The 19,473-nt window shown below is 40.0% G+C and overlaps 1 protein-coding gene across 2 annotated transcripts; it reads right to left on the bottom strand.

The window, feature by feature from the left end:
* Positions 1 to 7,156: 7,156 nt before the first annotated feature.
* On the bottom strand, positions 7,157 to 13,790 carry LOC136624364 (oocyte zinc finger protein XlCOF7.1-like). Of its 2 annotated transcripts, XM_066598329.1 has the most exons (5): positions 13,306 to 13,790; positions 13,159 to 13,223; positions 11,391 to 11,519; positions 9,681 to 9,699; positions 7,157 to 8,799 (listed from the first exon to the last, which is right to left on the bottom strand). In XM_066598329.1, exons 1-5 carry the CDS (start codon positions 13,451 to 13,453, stop codon positions 7,379 to 7,381), a joined length of 1,782 nt encoding a protein of 593 aa, XP_066454426.1. In that variant the 5' UTR covers positions 13,454 to 13,790; the 3' UTR covers positions 7,157 to 7,378. The 2 variants fall into 2 exon arrangements, with proteins under 2 accessions (XP_066454426.1, XP_066454425.1); XM_066598328.1 differs by lacking the exon at positions 9,681 to 9,699 and having other exon boundaries at positions 11,417 to 11,519.
* Between the last annotated feature and the right edge of the window lie 5,683 nt (positions 13,791 to 19,473).

Here is a 19,473-nt window from a genome sequence, read left to right as displayed (position 1 = left end):
ATTAAATGTTTGTTATATAATTTTGCATACATGCATTTTCTGAGCATATATTTAATTTTATGAAGTTGCTTCCGCCTGTCTGCTGCACATTATAGACTCATCTCTGTCGTATTGTAAAATCTTTTAAATTGTAATGAATAAAATATAGAAAAGTTTTTTTGTGGAAGCTTTGCATGCTGACCTATTATTTTTGAATTGATTGAGCGGCAGAGTGTGTGCTGCTGGTTGTGAGATGCAACCGTGATTTATTATATTACATTGTATTATCAATTGTAGACAAAGTTTGTTGAATATGACCAGGCCTGATGTTCACAAGGGTTTTGTAAAATGGTATTAAAGCTTATTGAATTTCCAGGTTACATGACCGAGCATGGGAGCGCGATGACGTCATTTCTGACATCCCGCACCACCTAAGCATGCGCAGTACATTACTATTAGTTGGTGGAATGCTTTTTTTGCGTTCCAAATGGCGGCCTACATGTCACACACATCACAATCATCATCAGAAGACGCGCTGGCACTGCTCTACACCACACTGCTGGGGAGCTCATTTGAAAAACAGCAAATTCCTTTAATATGTGTATATTTTGTAACATCATTCTGCTTGTGAAAGGCACACTTTATATGCCAAAATGCATTGCAAAAGTTGTTCTAAACTTTATTGTGTAGATGTATTCATCAGACTCGCCTGTCAAGTTACTTTTCATGTATTTACTTTTTACATCAACTACATACAAGATATAATTTCCCTCACATTTTCCCCCCTTTTGTGACCAATTCTGTACTGTCCTTTATTATACTAAGGGCCTGCCCCTATTCACTGGGACCTAACTATCCCTCTGCCATGGAACTAACCCTAGTGGTAGATATGTCCATGCCTCGATTACCTACCCTTATCTGCTACCATTTCCTTTCCTACCTGAAGAATTTTATAAGACAGTCAGGGATGGAACACAACATTTTACTCAGATACATAATCTTGTTGGAGGTTACTGTACCCCGGCCCCGGGGACGGTTGAATATAGCGAAGATATACTGATCTAGTGAGTTTCCAAACATTCTTTTTTTTACTTACATTGCACAGATAAGGTACACATCATATAATCAATCTAATAATACCATATACGGCAAAACATAGCAGCAGTATTTGAAAAATAGCCTGTTTTATACCCATGAACCACCCTTAAATAGATTTTAACCAGTTAGCTGTATTAAAAATTCCACCAGAATGGCAACAGGTAACGCCTATTATTTGACACAGTCCACCCTGGGCAGCAGTGAGATAATCTAGTACTATTGTGTGTTGGTGGGTGACCACAATTATCTGGGATTGTATTTGATTTGTCTGATTAACCAACCCCAGAACAGCAAATATCTGGTTGCTGAGATAATCTGTGGCCTCCACCAATTTATTCCACATCTGCATGATCATTGGGTAGATAAATATTGTACTGAAAATGTTATTTTCTGTTCTCATAGATACCACATGAGGGTTACTATTTGGTCTAGGCATGCTGTCTGCTGCTCTTCTAAAAAGAGCATGTTTAGGAATATCCATATATGAGAGGCCATCAAGTAAAATTATAAATATGGCAGGTGTAAGCTGAGCAAGGGTACACAGGCCTGTTTTACCTTGTGGGAGCCTTTTATAAGCTTCATGTCCACAATTAATCTGGACGCTTGGTGGGAGTTCAAGGACAGATTTATTGTAAACTGCTGCCAACCATACTGTCAAGACAACTTCCAGTGCTTTTCTTTAATTCACAGGAGTACGGCCTGCAACCAAGTCCTGCACTGGCTGAAACTCCTATACACCAAAATCTTTTGTTTGTTCTACCATTACAGTCATTTTAAGGGGAAATCTGATTTGGAGACAGGAACAGTTGGTTGCCGAGGGATAACAGGCCACCGGGGTTTCGTTTGTGGAACAGGGTTTGGCTTTTTCCTAGTGTTCCATTAGCAATAGACAGATTTAATACCAAATACGGATCCTGATACCAAGCAGCAACTGGAAGTGGTACTTCCTATACCTTGTGTTTTGTTACTACATTTTCCATTAAATACCACAAAAACCCTTACATTTGAAATGTCTACGCATAGCATTGTTTTTGCTGAAATGGGACTGTATGTGCAAATCCAGCAATTTCTGAGTTTTTGACTATCAGAGAGAACTACTCACTAGTACTCCTTAACCCTTTCCAATCCACTGTCTGATGTCGGAAGACATTCTGATTGAAGGCTGTACAGCTCCGATGTCGGACGACGTCCGTCAGGGTATTCTTACTGTATATTACTGGCGGCTCCGTTGTCAGGGGCCTCTCCAGTATGTCCCATACCACAGTACTGGCTCTGGCCAGCAGACAGCGCCATTGTATAATGGCAGAAAGGGAAAGCCCCTTAGGAAACCCTGAATCCAAAATTGGATTGCAAAGGGTTAATGTTTTACGAACTTGTTGTCACAGTCCTTTTTGAGGACCCCATTCAATACTTTTACATTTTGGTCAAAAAACAATATCAAGACAACACCAAACTGGCTGGCGTGGAACGAATTCTGTTTCTGTTTGAGCTTTACAGAAATGGAAGTCTATTGCAACACTTGGTATGGTCAATATTTTGAGGACAATTCAGTCATCTGAAAGCAAACTTATACGACTCCTTAAAGGGGTTGTCCCACGAAAGCAAGTGGGGTTAAGCACTTCTGTATGGCCATATTAATGCACTTTGTAATATACATCGTGCATTAAATATTGGCCATACAGAAATTATACACTTACCCCCTCCGGTGTTGGCGTCCCCGTCTCTATGGCGCTGACCGAAACCTTCTTCTCCTTCCATTAGACATGCTTGCGCAGTCTGCTCTTCTGTTCTGTTGAATGGGGCCGCTCCAGCGTGCTCGCGCCGCACAGGTCTTCTGCGCATGTCCCTACTCTAGCAAGACACAAAACAGGCAGCACAGGACACCATTGACACAACAACACATTAGGGTTCACATGCCAAACACACTACCATATAGAACAGGACTGTTCACTCCTCATGTCTAGCCCCCTGTTCAGACATACAGAGCTTGACACTGTTCACACCATATAAACAGAACAAGGCTATGCACACCTAATGTCCGGCCACATGCCAAACACTGGACTAGCCCTGTTAGTCCACTGTTCAAATGCATAACACAAGTACAGGCATGCAAAACCAACAAACCCTAGAGTGAAGGGATACCAGCTTCCTCTTGCAGAGGGAGGATATTTATCTGCAACCAGACTGGTGGTGATTGGCTAGCAGGAGAACACCACACCCAGCCAGCTCAATCATTCCACACTTGTGAGGCTGTGCTGCTAGAAACCAATGTAGCACAACAGATCCGAGCCAGCACAACCTAACAGTACCTTTTACCATAAAGAAAACTCCTCCAAACCATGCACGTGTACAGGATTTATCTAAAGAGGCCCTGACACCAAGGCAAAGATGGCAAAATGGGAGAGAGTAATGAATAGTACGCCTAAAAACAGGACCACTGCGCCTTACACAACCGGTCTCAGTCCCAGTAGCCTGCAAGTAAAACAAGTCTAAATGAATAAAATTAATTTTCAAACTTTAAGGAATGCCCTTTGTGTGATATATATATATATATATATATATATTACACACATTTACTGAAATAGAAATACACTCTCTTCTAGGCTGGTCTGTGTCAGGGAGGGACAGAGTTGTTTCATACTTTTCTTCCCTGCCCTCTCCTTACATTACCTAGCTCCACCCCTGGTGTGCTTGTCCTCTGTTAGAGCATTTCTTTCACACTTCATATTCAGCAATCGAACAGTATACATACCATATAACACAATATAATTTGCACAAGGGTCCTTCACACCCCCACACACAAATTCACAAAAATAACAGATCCACATTATTTATGATCAGAATAGACAAATATTACACCCCCATTCTCTTGTGCAGCAAAATATAACACATTTTCACTTCACAAATCTTTTCACAGACAAGCAAGCACATTATAGGACAGAGCCCCACACTTTAGACCTTACTTCATCTCCCATAGAACAAAGAAAACTTATCTAGACAATTAATAGAACTGTATAACAAATTTCACTGTCAATTTTCAATAAAAACCTTCATCTGCTTTAATGAGCAAGTAGTCGGGGCACGTTGGATCTATTGCATGTGGGGGTGCATGTTGTCTGTATCCACTCCTGCAGCCTGTTAATCATATGTTGCAATAGTACTATGTGAAGACTTAAGGCTGGTTTACATGGGCAGATGATCGCTCAAAGATCGCTCAAACAACAATTTGAGTGACAGCTTTGAGCGATCATTTTGCATAAATCATTGTTATGTGATCATTGGTATTTAAGTAGCTACTCAGCTACCTAAATACTAATTAGGTGTGCAAATGAAGCCTTCCCTGAACACAGTTAATAGCCTGGGGCTATTATCTGAGTTCAGATCCTTTGTTCTCCAAGGGGAAACAATGCTATCAGCACTCCCCCATGGAGAACTACTGATAAAAGTGAACAACGATTTTTAGGTTGGACTGAATTAATGATCAGCCAGCTTTGCCCGAAAAGCAGACGATGGGCGCACATTTACATGCACCGATGATCGCTAAAACGATTGCCGATTAGCGACTTTTTTTTTAAGCAATCATTGTCTGGTGTAAATGGGCCTTTAGGCCTTAGTCACACGGGCGTTTTTTCGCGCGATTTGCGGATCGCATGACGGATGCGCATCCGCAAATCGCGTGACCGGGGCCCAAAAATCGCCCGAAAATCTGCTCCTAGCCGCGTTTCATTAGAAACGGGCCGGAGCTGTCCAGCGCATTGCATTCGATGGAGCCGGCAATACAGCCGGCTCCATTGAAAGCAATGCGCTACGGGCGAGCGCGGGATGAATTGTTGAGAAGGGCTTAAATATATAAGCCCTTTCCTGCAATTCATCCAGAAATGTGTAAAAAAAAAAATATATATATATATATATATACTCACCTTGTTCCGGCAGACGGAGTTCATGAATTCATGAATGGGTGTGAGTGAGACCTGCCTCTGATTGGCTCAGCGCTGAGCCAATCAGGGGCAGGTCTGACTCACACCCCCTTCACACCCACTGCAGGCTGGCCGCGCTGAACTCCGTCTGCCGGGACAAGGTGAGTATATATATTTTTTTTATTTTAACACATTTCTGGATGAATTGCAGGGAAGGGCTTATATATTTAAGAGATCCAACACCATCACATTGGTTTTCTGGGCCATTAGATTTTCCATCTGGCAAGCTTAGCCCACGAATCCAAGGCTCGCGTAGCCTCATTTTACGTCACAAATCAATCAAGCATCAAAAAAATTGGGGCTTTGTCTATAGCATCTCCTAGACAAAGTATCCTCTTGTAGGATTGTTTGTGGCGGCTTTGTTGGCAGCACTCTTCACTAAGCTCCTAAAGAACTGTGCCAGTGGCAAACGCTGTATGCATGTTTTGAGCATGCATCAGCATAAAATCTAAATCTAGGACATACATCTATGATATGAGACATCACCAACTGGGCTACACCAGACCGGCTACCGTGCATACCTTGCGGGACCTGGTCTTATGTAACCTATTCCATGAACCAATGTGGTGAATACTTTATACTCTCAACGAACCAACATTTGAGTTCACCGTAAAGTCCACACTCCTGATGAACTGCTAATATCTCGCGGAGAAACGCGTTGAGTCAAGAATTTCAAATCTATACATTAAAACAACATTTCCTAACTAAGTTTATTAGAGTGCAATACAATTGAGTATCATCTCGATCAAAGGTTTTACTCCAATGAGGAAATCTTTTTATCTTTATCGGTTGTGAAGTACACCATACTAACAGATAGCCTACGTAGCTCTCATATTGAATTCGTGACAGAGAAACATTCTATAGAGCTATCAGAAAATTTTACGGAGTACTGTCCAACCCCGAAACATAGTTCTTTGTTTCGAGTGAAAACACACATTCTCAACCCACATTCTTGCTATCGTACACGTGTCGTTTTGTGTGTATACACTCACTGTACCCCTCCTCGAGGGATTTTAGAAACTATTTGTCGCCCACGAATATCTTCTTATTTTAAAATACCCAATAAAGCTTACATGTTTTAATTTATCCTAACTGTGAAGGGTATGTTTACTATGGCAAGTGATTTTTGTCACAAGTCAGACACTTGTCCTACAGTATAATTGTTCCCTCTGCGTGACCCTAAAAACTCAGTCTTCACAGGGCAGGACCCACCTAAACCACATACACAGGTGTTTCTTCTGCGTGCCCCTAAAAACTCAGGCTTCACAGGGCAGGACCCACCTAAACAATCGGTCCCTCGTCAGGGATAGGGAACATATTACCAGTAGATTAGGGAACTTAGATCATAGAATATCCACACTAGGACAATTATTCAACCTATTGACACTATTATGGCCTTCAAACACATTGGGTTACACATTCATTCAAACCCAGACAACGAGACAGCTTGTTTGACAGGGTTCTTTGTCATATAAAATGAACCAAATTTAGACCTTAAATGAACCACTCAATATAAATGAACACACTTACCTAACTTTGACCAGACAGAAGCACAGAGACACAATGAGGGATAAGAATAACAGTTTCTTACCAGCCAGCATGGTCCTGATTATGGGTCTGTGCATTCTGTCCGTTCGAGAGTAAGTCGGATCAGAGGTTCTGGTCACTTAGTCCCTGTTCAGGCGCCAGCTGTTACACCATAGGCCGAGCCCTTTCTGATTATCTTAAGCAGGGCTTCAGGTATATTCATACTTGAGAGGTATATACGGAGAGGTGGCAAATGTCACCAACAAAATTACTCCTAAGTTTACATGAAAATATGAGTCAATTGTTATTAGGCAAAAGACAATAGGACAAGTTAAACAATTTATTTCATCACAACTTATATGTTAAATCTTTGATACTTTATTGTATTCGTGTTTTGTCTATTACCCTTAAAGTTTCAATAAAAATCTTTTGAATACAAAACATTTCTCACATTCTCAACATGAAAATGGCTTCTCCCCTGTGTGAATTCTCAGATGAGTAACGACAGTTGATTTATGCATAAAACATTCACCACAATCTAAACATGTAAATGATGCATAAAACATTCACCACAATCTAAACATGTAAATGATGCATAAAACATTCACCACAATCAAAACATGTAAATGGATTTTTTGCCACATTCTGAACATCAAAATGGCTTCTTCCCTTGTGTGGGAATTCCCATATTCCTAACATGAATGTGGCTTCTCCTCTGTGTGTTTTTTCTAATGTTTAATAAGAACATATTTATGTGTGAAAAGATTTCCCATATTCAGAACATAAAAATATCTTCTCTACCTTGTGTGAATTCTCTGATGTAACACAAGACTTGATTTTCGGTTAAAACATATCCCACATTCAGAACATGAAAATGTCTTCTCCCCTGTGTGAGTTCTCTCATGTACAGCAAGATGTGATTTTCGTCTAAAACATTTCCCACATTCAGAACATGAAAATGGCTTCTCCCCTGTGTGAATTATCTGATGTAAAACAAGACTTGATTTTTGGTTAAAACATTTTCCACATTCAGAACAAGAATGGGGCTTTTCCCTCGTGTGAATTCTCTGATGTAACACAAGATTTGACTTTTTGTTAAAACATTTCCCACATTCAGAACATGAATATGGCTTCTCTCCTGTGTGAATTCTCTGATGTAAAACAAGACTTGATTTTTGGTTAAAACATTTCCCACATTCAGAACATGAATATGGCTTCTCTCCTGTGTGAATTCTCTGATGTAAAACAAGACTTGATTTATTGTTAAAACATTTCCCACATTCAGAACAAGAATGGGGCTTTTCCCTCGTGTGAATTCTCTGATGTAACACAAGATTTGATTTTAGCTTAAAACATTTCCCACATTCAGAACATGAATATGGCTTCTCTCCTGTGTGAATTATCTGATGTAAAACAAGACTTGATTTTTTGTTAAAACATTTCCCACATTCAGAACAAGAATGTGGATTCTCCCCTGTGTGAATTCTCTGATGTAACACAAGACTTGATTTTTGGTTAAAACGTTTCCCACACTCAGAACATGAATATGGCTTCTCCCCTGTGTGATTTCTCTGATGTAACACAAGATTTGATTTATTGTTAAAACATTTCCCACATTCAGAACATGAAAATGGCTTCTCCCCTGTGTGAATTCTCTGATGTAACAAAAGATTTGATTTTCGGTTAAAACATTTACCACACTCAGAACATGAATATGGCTTCTCCCCTGTGTGATTTCTCTGATGTAACACAAGATTTGATTTTTGGTTAAAACATTTCCCACATTCTGAACATGAATATGGCTTTTCCCCTGTATGAATTCTCTGATGTATCACTAGATGTGCTTGTCGGTTAAAACAATTCCCACATTCAGAACATGAATATGGCTTTTCCCCTGTATGAATTCTCTGATGTTTAACAAGATCTGATTTATTGTTAAAAGATTTCCCACATTCAGAACACGAATATGGCTTCTCCCCTGTGTGAACTCTTTGTTGTTCAACATCTGTTCCGTAAATTTTATTTTGTTTAACATTCTTCAATGAATCAGAAGATGAAACATGTTTAGAAGGATCAGAAGATAGATTTTTGCTGTGAAGGGCTGAGGGCATATTTGGGATAATAGCCGGCTTTTCATTTGTATCTTGTATGATACCAGGATCTTCCACTTCATAATCTGTTGATATCAGATGTCCTTTGGAGTTTCTAGTTTTGTAATCTGGCAAGAATAAAATGAATTTTTAATATTTTTGAATATAACATTACAATTATACTAATAGTTTATGACATTTGCATATAAATTGTTAAAGGTTTTTCCCATTTACATGAGCCACAATAATTTGTGGAGCACCTAATCTACTGACAGCCATCCTAATGGACCAATTATTTTAGCCAATAAGCTTATTTGTTGTGTTTTCCCATGCGTTGACGTTTAATTAGTACATACAGCTGGAGCTCTCAGCTGCTGATCTTATCCATGGCTCATACAGCTAGTAAGGTTACAGAGCACAGAAGCTTTAAGAAGAAAGTATCACACATTATTCAGGTTGTCCTGCACTGGACAAACAGTACAGGAATTACAGAGAAGTGCAACGTGTTTTGGAGTGTTTATAGACAGATTCACCTCCTTTTTCAAGCGTGGAACTAATAGATATAAAGCCTCTTACATTAAAAGCGAACCTAGAGGATCACTGGTGCCTGCAAACTCCTCATCCAAGTAAGTGCATCCTCTATTACTTTGTAAACTTTTCACTAATCACTAGGTGAATTGCTTACAGGGGTTGTCCCGCGCAGAAACGGTTTTTTGTTTTTTTCTAACCCCGCCCCCCCCCCCCCCCCCCGTTCGGCGCGAGACAACCCCGATGCAGGGGTTAAAAAAACAAACCGGAGAGTGCTTACCTGAATCCCGGCGGTCCGGCGTCTTCATACTCACCTGCTGAAGATGGCCGCCGGGGTCTGCTCCCTCCGTGGACCGCAGCTCTTCTGTGCGGTCCATTGCCGATTCCAGCCTCCTGATTGGCTGGAATCGGCACGTGACGGGGCGGAGCTACACGGAGCCGGCATTCTGCACGAGCGGCTGCATTGAAGAGAGCAGAAGACCCGGACTGCGCAAGCGCGGCTAATTTGGCCATCGGAGGCCGAAAATAAGTCGGCACCATGGAGACGAGGACGCTAGCAACGGAGCAGGTAAGTATAAAACTTTTGATAACTTCTGTATGGCTCATAATTAATGCACAATGTTCATTACAAAGTGCATTATTATGGCCATACAGAAGTGTATAACCCCACTTGCTGCCGCTGGACAACCCCTTTAATATCAATGGATGACAGAAACTCCCATGGGCGCAATGACAGATCTCAACAACTCCACGCTGAACTGTTGAACCTTGACATATTGATTTAATCTCTTCAGATGCAGAACAGGTCGGACAGTGCCGTCCACCTTGTGAAGAGATTGGAATATAACCCCCTGCACTGTTTATGGCGAAACAGGGACAATTACAACCTTAGAGGAGAAAGTGTGTATCACATAAGCCAAAGCATTGCACTATGAAGGAGAGATCGGAATTTTGGAACTGAAGAAGCAATCTTTGGGTTTGTAGAAAACTATATGGCATAGCTCGAATAGATAACCTTCTGAACATAGATGTCTGAGCCATGAGTGAGTTAGGTCCCCTTGAATAAAAAAAGTCGTCACCCCACTCTGATTGCCTTGGTTCTGAACAGCCATATGCATAGAAGATTTAGTATAGGCGGGCTTGGAGTATAGTGGCCAGGGACACCAGGACGGGCGCAGTTTGTAGGAGAGTGTTTTGTTTTGGAGCGGCAAAAGAAACAAATCTGGAGCCTCTTCTTCTGTGCAGAACCACACGTGACTGGCTTTGTTTTCTGGTAGATGAGAACTCTTACCACAAATAGCTTTAGAAACATTATTGGCTAGTCAACTGTCTCTCATAGGGAAATCTTCATACTCCCCAGGAACATGCCACCCCAAGGAGCATCTGCTAGGAAGCTTGGTATAGGTTGACTGGTTTTGTTGGGTGGGTGGGTGGGTTGGAAGTGGAGTAAAGAAAGTTGGCTGCAGTGGTGGTGGTAAAAAGAAAGAGGAAGGAAAAGAGGGAGGAGAGAATACTTACCTCAGTGGAGAAAATACTCACCTAACTACCATAGACAGTAGAGCTCCGAGACTCTGAGCTAAAACTGATTAGCTGGCTTCTGCAGGAGGTGTATAGCTGGGAGGAGAAACTAACACTTTTTTTTTTGCTTAGTGTACACCCTATAGTGGTAGTAGCTATACCCATGGTTTTCAACTGTGTCTCCCAATGCAAAAGTCGAGAAATAAACAGTGTTTTTTTATTAGGATTGTAAAAATCTAAAGTAAAATTAAAAAAATCTACAAATTGGTATTACCACATCCATAAAGGTCTACTTAGGTCTCCATCAGAAAAAAATAAAATAATGAAAAGCTATCAAAAAGTTATAGGTTCCCCAAAATGGTACCAATGCAAACTACAGGTCACCCCACAAAAATCGAGCCCTCACACAGTCCTATCAATGGAAAAATGAGAGACAAAATGTAATAAAAAGCAATCAAAAAGTCGTATGTATTCTAAAATAGTACTAACAAAAACTACAAGAGGTTAATATGGATTTTTTAAAAACTGCTATTGTGTGCGGGACTGATAGTTTTAATCCTAATGTGACTTAAAAGGTCCCCTAATTTTTGTTTGAGCAGCGTATTATGAAAAAAATTCTTAACATTGTTTTTGGCTCAATAAGGCAACATTCAGCAGAAAACCCTGACAACACAGACTCTTCTCTACATGTAGTCTCACCTGGGGGGTCATCTGTAGGAATCCCCTCCTTACACGGCTGATCCCCCCTCACATGTGTCTCTGTAGCATCAATAGGGATCGGATCTTCATCCGGATTCACAAGCTGTGAAATAAATATGGTAAAAGTCATCACACAGTTGGAGAAGTCGTGTGGAAGGTTTTATATGGCCAGAAAAGGTCATTAATTAGTATGAGGAGCCGGAATGACATGACAGCAGTAGTGATCTGGGCCAAATAGCTGCAGGTCTCCTGTATAACTCCAATCTGTTGCTTCTTTATTCCAACCAGAAGTCTCCAGAACTAGAAAAGATGCAGAGATCTAATGTCTGTGGTTGGCTGTAATCCCGCCATCTCCAGCTTTCTCATTACACAATTATATATATATATATATATATATATATATATATATATGTATATATATATATGTGTGTGTGTATGTGTGTGTGTGTGAAAGCCCTCACTCACTCACTGACCAGTTCTCTAACTTCCCGATGTCATACAACCATGAAATTTGGGATGATCATTCTTTAGGTCCTAAATAGGAAAATCAAAGGGGTCATGGTAAGTGCACCCCTATGTAATGTAACTTCTCGGTGTCGTACAAGCGTGAAATTTGGCTCAAGCATTCTTTAGGTCCTATATGGGGAGAGTGGAAGTGGTGGCACATTCTGCAGAGGGACATCGGTACTTGCAGCCTGAGGAGAATCTAACGCTCCTCTATATGTATACATATTTTATTCCTCGGTTACTCTAAGCTAACCTTGACATCATTAAATTTTCCGTGCAAACAACATGTAAACACCTGGATCAAATTAAATTGGGCATGGCCGAGCCTATCAGTTAGTATACATATAAAGGGAAAGCCCTCACTGACTAAGTAATTCTCTTACTTCCCGATGTCGCATAAACATGAAATTCGGCATGACCATTCTTTAGGTCCTAAATAGGAAACGTAAAGGAATCACAACTCAAAAATTCAATGCTAAGTGCAAATGTATTTGCACACCTGTGCAATGTACCAAATCTAATTCTCTAACTTTCTGATGTCGTACAAACATGAAATTTGGCAGGAGCATTCTTTAGGTCCTATATAGTAAAAGTATAGGGGTCAAAATTTAAAACTACAATGCTTATTGCAAAAATACTGGCACCCCTGTGTAATGTACCAAATCTAATTCTCTAACTTCATGATGTCGAACAAACAAGAAATTAGGCATGACCATTCTTTAGGTCCTAAATAGAAAAAGTAAAGGGGGTCACAACTTGAAAATGCAATGCTAAGTGCAAAAGTATTGGCACCCCTGTGTAATGTAGCAAATCTAATTCTCTAACTTCCTGGTGTCATACAAACATGAACTTTGACAGGAGCATTCTTTAGTTCCTAAATAGGGAAAGTAAAGGGGTCACAAGTCAATTATTCAATGCTAATTGCAAAGGTAAGTGCATCCCTATGTAATGTAGTTTCCTGTTGTCGTACAATCGTAAAATTTGGCGCAAGTATTCTTTAGGTCCTAAATGAGGAGAGTGTGAGGGGTGGCATATTCTGCAGAGGGACATCGGTACACGCAGCCTGAGAAAAATCTAATGCTCCTCTGTGTGTATACACATTTTATTCCTCAGTTACTCTAAAGTAACCTTGACTTCATAAAATTTTCCGTGCAATATATAATTAGACTGAACACAAGACCTTGTCAGCCATCCTACTGACCAGAGAGATTTCATGAGACCTTCTCTCCATCTACCTGATCATCCTGTGAAAGAGAAGGATAGGGACACCTCTCCGCTGCTGTTCTCTTACTGATTCTACCTGCAGAAAACACAGACAACCACTGACTTCATTCTCTACATACCAATAATAAAGGCCGTGTGGATTTAGTCCTGTCTATTACCTGGTAATGGGGGGGACTGGTGGTCCTCCATCATGACGTCCTTGTACAGATCCTGGTGTCCTTCTAAATACTCCCACTCCTCCATGGAGAAATAGACAGTGACGTCCTGACACCTTATAGGAACCTGACAACACAATGATACTGTCATCACCCAGACATGTTATGCCGCCATAGCGTTACTGAATAATGTCCCAGCATTCCCAGCAGCGTCACCTCTCCAGTCAGCAGCTCAATCATCTTGTTGGTGAGTTCTAGGATCTTCTGTTCATCGATCTCCTCAAGTAACAGGGAGTGAGGTGGAGGCCCTGTGATTGGACTAAGGGGTCTTCCCAATCTATCAGATACTGGGGCCTGACAGTCGTCACTAGAAGTCTTCTTCACTACCGTGTAATCCTGTTTATGGGGAGATACATCCATAAATATCCCTGCAGACATTCCCGGAGTCCTTCATGTCTCCAGTTATGTCCAACAATTAGTAAGATTCTCCTCACATCTGTGTTCATCATCTCCGTTGTTCTACTCAGTCACCGGAGCAGAAGAACAAAATGATCAGAGTTTTGGTTCTGTCAGATGACAGACAATAATGACCCCCAAAACCTCCAATTGCCTTATAGTAGATCTGTTGGGTTTCCGTCATTCTGCCAGAACAACCGGCTCTATTATTTTCCCGGAATTTATGATGAATCAGCAGTAAATCCTCTGCCGTAGATGTGACCAGAGACTGACATAGATAAGAATGATGGAACGTGACGTCATCCCCAGAATCTCTCACCTCTCCTGTAAGCCGGAAGAGTATCTCTAGGGTGAGGGTGAATATACCCTCCGCCATCTTGTCCCGGTTCCTCTCCATTCTTGTCGGGTCAATCAGGAAAATGATCTGCTATAGAAGATATCAGCTGAGTATCCTGAAAGGGAAGAAGAGAAGACAATGTAACCCCCCCACCCGCAAATCTCTGTATTATAGTTGATTCAAAGACAGCAATGAATATGCGTGTTTTTAGACGGGCGATTTTTAGTATGATTTCTGTGCGTTGCGGGATGCACACAAATTGCACATGAAAAGAGCCCATTATTTTACATGGGTTAATTTACATGAGCCATTTTTCTCTTGAACTGATCGCAGAATGTCCTATTTTTGGGTGATACTGCTTATTATTTTCTTTATAACAAAAAAAAAATTTGCACCACCATCGCATGCTGTACGGTGTTTATGCGAGTGCACCGTAAATGTTCTGTTTTTCTATTTTACTATTTGAACAACATGCTATTTTAACACACGTGAAAATCTCATGTGCAGCGATGCCTTTTTTTCACAAAACACACATTGCACCAACATGCAAGAATGCAGATTAAAAGTTCAGTATTGGATCAGTCTTGCACGCGCCAATATAAGTACGGTCTAAGGATACATAAGCACAGACATTTAAAAAGTTGTGCCCGAGATTCTCAGACGTAACAGTGATCAGTTAACACTTGGCCATCCCACCCATGTGCATCCGATGTGCGGGACACTACATAGTGATGTACTATTATCAGCTGAGATTCGGACAACAACGGGACATGCTGCTATTTTTTTTCTTGGACTATTCATCAGAATAAACAAAAAAGTCTATGTGAATTTACCCCCATCAAATGAATGGATCTGAAAATGAATGAAAAAACGTCGTTGTGCGTGTACCCTAAAGATGATAAACACAATAATGGTATTTTTACCGCAAGATTTATTGACCCGAACTCAGAGGATTATTGGGACCTATGATGCTTTGAATTCTGGTCAGTAAAACTCGTGGTTGGACTGGAACACACGTCCGTATCACAGACGAGGAAATGTGTCCGTAATATCCTCAGCTGAAACTTGCCTTTAAGGGGGGTTGTCACAAAAAATTTTTTTTACCAACTTCTGCACCCCACGTAAAATACAAAATAGATTATACTCACCAATCGTCAGCCCCCTGGAATGCAGGTAAATGGCTACCATTGCCCCAGCACTGGCCTGGGGTTGTACGGCTGGGAGAAAGTCGGGTGACTGCTGCAGCCAATCAGAGTCTGCAGCAACACTGTCCCAAACTCCTGGTATCATACCACCCAGAATATTAGCACTGATGCAAGGAGTTCAACCTCTGATTGGAAGCAGCAGTAAACTAACTTCCATTCAGGGCTGAGGAGAGGCAAGAATGCTTTATTAATTTAAGGGGGGGTCCAGCAGCTAGAATTTTTGTTTTTGTGACAAAATCCCATTAAATATCTAATATACTACTGTGTTATATCTCTCCATGATGCGCTCCACTGTACATCGCTTCCCTCCTGTCCATGCATAACTCACCCACGCGCTCCGTTCTGCCAACACACTCAGACTAAACACCTCTCTATTTCTAACTTCACATGCTCGCCTCCAAGATTCCTCTACAGCAGCACCGATCCTCTGGAATGCTCTACCCCCCAACATCCGGACAATCCCTGACACACAGAGCTTCTGATGTACCGTAAAGACACACCTCTTCATAGAAGCATACCAATGATCTAGCCCCCCATCCCCACAATATGCCCTCTGTCTATTCCTATGGCTATCCACTTTTGCCTATCATGTACACTTCCTGTCCCAGACCTCCTATATTACCCCTACCCCGTTTGTGTCCGAAAAATACTGTATATCACATATTATCGTCACATTGCTGTGTTCCCCCTTGCTCCACCTCCTGTCCCTGTACCTTTTGTATCAACCCCACCTCCGTTCCTTCCAAATAATGGAATACCACATGTAACTTTTGTAATTTCTGTAATTTTTGTAATTTCTTCATCCCCTAATGGAGTCCCCTCACTACTGAACACTGCGTATAAAGCATTAAATCTAAACCTTACACAGTTGACTTCCCAAGTTCTCTCACATAGCAAAACTACAAGAAAAAACTGTGGACCTGCGCTACTTTCATATATAAAGAAACAATATTGAATGTCTCAATAGCCAATATTTGGATAGAGACAAAAAAATTTTTTTATTTCATACACATAAAAGAGTGAGGTCTCAGCCTCATACAATTGTAAAAAAATATACTTGCGGGATCCTATGCAACGCGTTTCGGCGTAATACACGCGTTTCTCAAGCATACAAATACATCCATAGACAGTGGTATAAATAGAACTAAATAAATTACCTACCTATTACCAAACCTCCTTAATCATGAGTGAGTGGCGATGCGTGGTGTTGTGTGGGGCGGGAGCCGATGACGTATTGACCGTCATAGTGCACTATACGGCGCCCCGGATGCGGCGTATGTGTCCATCATCGGGGACATCCCCTGTATCCTGATGCCACGCCCCTCCGAGCGCGGCGGTGCGCCCCATTGGGCCCAGCACCTGACTGACTGACGGCAACGAACGTGATGACGTCAATCTAGATACGAAGTCACGTCTCACTGAAGTAGATATGGAACGCAGCGCCGCGCTCCAAAGGTAACGTCTCGCTGAAATGAATATGGAACGCAGCGCTGCGCTCCAAAGGTAACGTCTCGCTGAATAGTATATGGAACGCAGCGCCGTGCTCCAAGGGACGTCGGAACGGTATATCACATAAGTTATAGTGGCAATACACGCTCTTCACACAGAGGGCTAATAAATGAACAATATCTTTTAAAACTAAACGCTTGATATTTTAACCATAGAAACTCTGTTCATAATGAAGTTATTCTTTTGTATATCTCAAATCGTTTGTATGGACACTAAAATAACTCAAGATAAATAATGCTTAATATATTCAAGCTCTTATAATAATAATAATATTAATAAATATATGTCAGGTGTATATAAAAATATTTACATATTAATTATTATATGGGTATAATTATATATGTATTGCTGAATGTTTGCTTATAACATATGTGTATTACAAACAAACCAATCAATATATTAATATACTAATAAATATATACCCATATACATATCAATAAAAACTTATAAACTAGCTGATATATTATAATAATAAATACTTCTCAAACATCGTTATATAATACATCTTTCATACCAAAAAAGGAGGTTAAAAACATCTGACTTTAAAACTTATAAATATCTATACGAAGACAATGGCCCAAATATCAAAATATTTTTTCTAAAGATTCATTTAAACCTTTAGGGAACAAAGTGTCCATCCGGAAGATCCAGAACATCTCGCGTGTTTTTAGGCGAGCGAAGGACCTAGAAGTTATTAATTCTAGAGGAATAACTTTTAATAGAGATGCGTTTTTTTGGTGTCTCTCCATAAAATGTCGAGAGACACTGTGTTTTTGAAAACCTCTCTTAATGTTATATCTGTGCTGGTTTATCCTGACTCTTAATGGTTTTGTGGTACGTCCTATATATTGTAAGCCGCATGGGCATTCCAGCAGATATATCAAAAAAGAAGAGCTGCAATTCAAAAATTGATTAATTCTCATCACTCTATTTTCCCGTTTTAGCAAGATCTCTTTTTTACCTTGCACCAATAATGGACAACATTTGCAGCGGGTTTTTAAACATTTAAAAGTGCCTATCAACATATTTGGATAAGTTGACTCTTGTTCCACACTGTGCAATTTTTTTGGATATGAGGGGGCCAAAATATTTTGTAAGGTCTTATTTCTACGGTAGATGACTTTCGGTGTATCCAATATATCATTGTGAAGAAAGGGGTCTTGCTTTATAATAAACCAGTGTTTCTTCATGACCTTTTCAATCTCTTTGTGTTGTATGTTATATTTGGTAATAAACAAAGGTTCTCCATTCCCATACAATTTCTTTGTCTTATTTGTATGTATATTACTGTTACTTATCATTGGTGTCACTAAAGGGGAGTCATGTAGATTCTTTTCGTATGCTGACATAACCAATTCTTGTGGGTAACCTTTTTGTTTAAATTTAGTTATAAGGACCTTTGACTGTTTTTCATAGTCTATAGATGAAGAACAATTTCTTCTTATTCTTTTAAATTGCCCCTGAGGTATGTTTGTATATAACAAAAAAGAAAAGAAATGCCCGCGCTCTTTTTGGACCTAAAAACCAGGGACGGGCTGCAGGCACCACTTGCTTCAAACTTTTATTCTTAGTATCCTCTGTGCTATCCTCTGTGCAACGCGTTTCGTCGTCCTTACACAACGACTTTCTCAAGCACAATAATGACAGCTTAACATATGCACTATATATATATAGTAAACTCACTTTTGGATGGCAGCGTCCCATTTGTTACACGTGTACCAGATGTCGGCGTCCTCAGCGTCTGTCAGATGCAGGGTGCCATGTCAGGAAGTAGTAACGGCACGATACTTCCGGGTTAGATGACGTGTACCTGATAGAACTATGTGCCCGGAGCGTTCCATCTACGTGCTAATTGGTCCCTGAAGATGTCAATCAACCTGTTAAGGGTGTATGCGTAATGTGCGTTAGCTACGTTAGAATAGTGTGTAAGTACCGCGTGTCTCTCCTGCCGCTGGCCGTATTATTGTATATATGCGTCTCCTAGGCGACCGGAGAGCATGTCTCCGGCCGTTTGTTTTAAAGCGGCTATTAAATTTGGAGCGTTATTGCGGTCTGGTTACACCTAGATGGCCCAAGTGGAGCAAAATAATCCGGAGGGGAGGGAATATGTGTATTTTGAAACGGGGTGCTGCCATTTACAAAAAGTGAATAAGTACATCATACATATAACAGGTGAAAATGATAAAATAATCAATACATTTTTAAATGAATATATGTCACATCTTACATAAAATTATGGAACTAGAATAGCTAACTAAATTGTAATCTTGAAGAATATATAATATATATATGGTAAAAACAATAACCATGAGCAATAAATAAATAAATAACTAATGATATTAAACAGTATTATCCTAAATTTATAACACCCATATGTATGTATATATATATATATATATATATATATATATATATATATATATATATATATGACTATGCATATACATTAGACATTATGTATGGATATGTGTAGAAGTAATTACTAATAAAAACCATTAGAGAAACTTTATACGCTTAAAATATAAAATATAACATATGCTAATTTGAAATATTTGATTTACTAATGTATATATGTATATGACTTGTATGGAAGATATATAAAAAAGATATTTGTTATATATAATATAATATAATATAGATATATTTATATAAAAATATGTATAT

The sequence above is a fragment of the Eleutherodactylus coqui genome, chromosome 4 (assembly GCF_035609145.1).
Source record: "Eleutherodactylus coqui strain aEleCoq1 chromosome 4, aEleCoq1.hap1, whole genome shotgun sequence".
Lineage (NCBI taxonomy): Eukaryota > Metazoa > Chordata > Amphibia > Anura > Eleutherodactylidae > Eleutherodactylus > Eleutherodactylus coqui.
The sequence above is the reverse complement of the archived record's forward strand: the minus strand, read 5'-3'. Positions and strand labels throughout refer to the sequence as shown.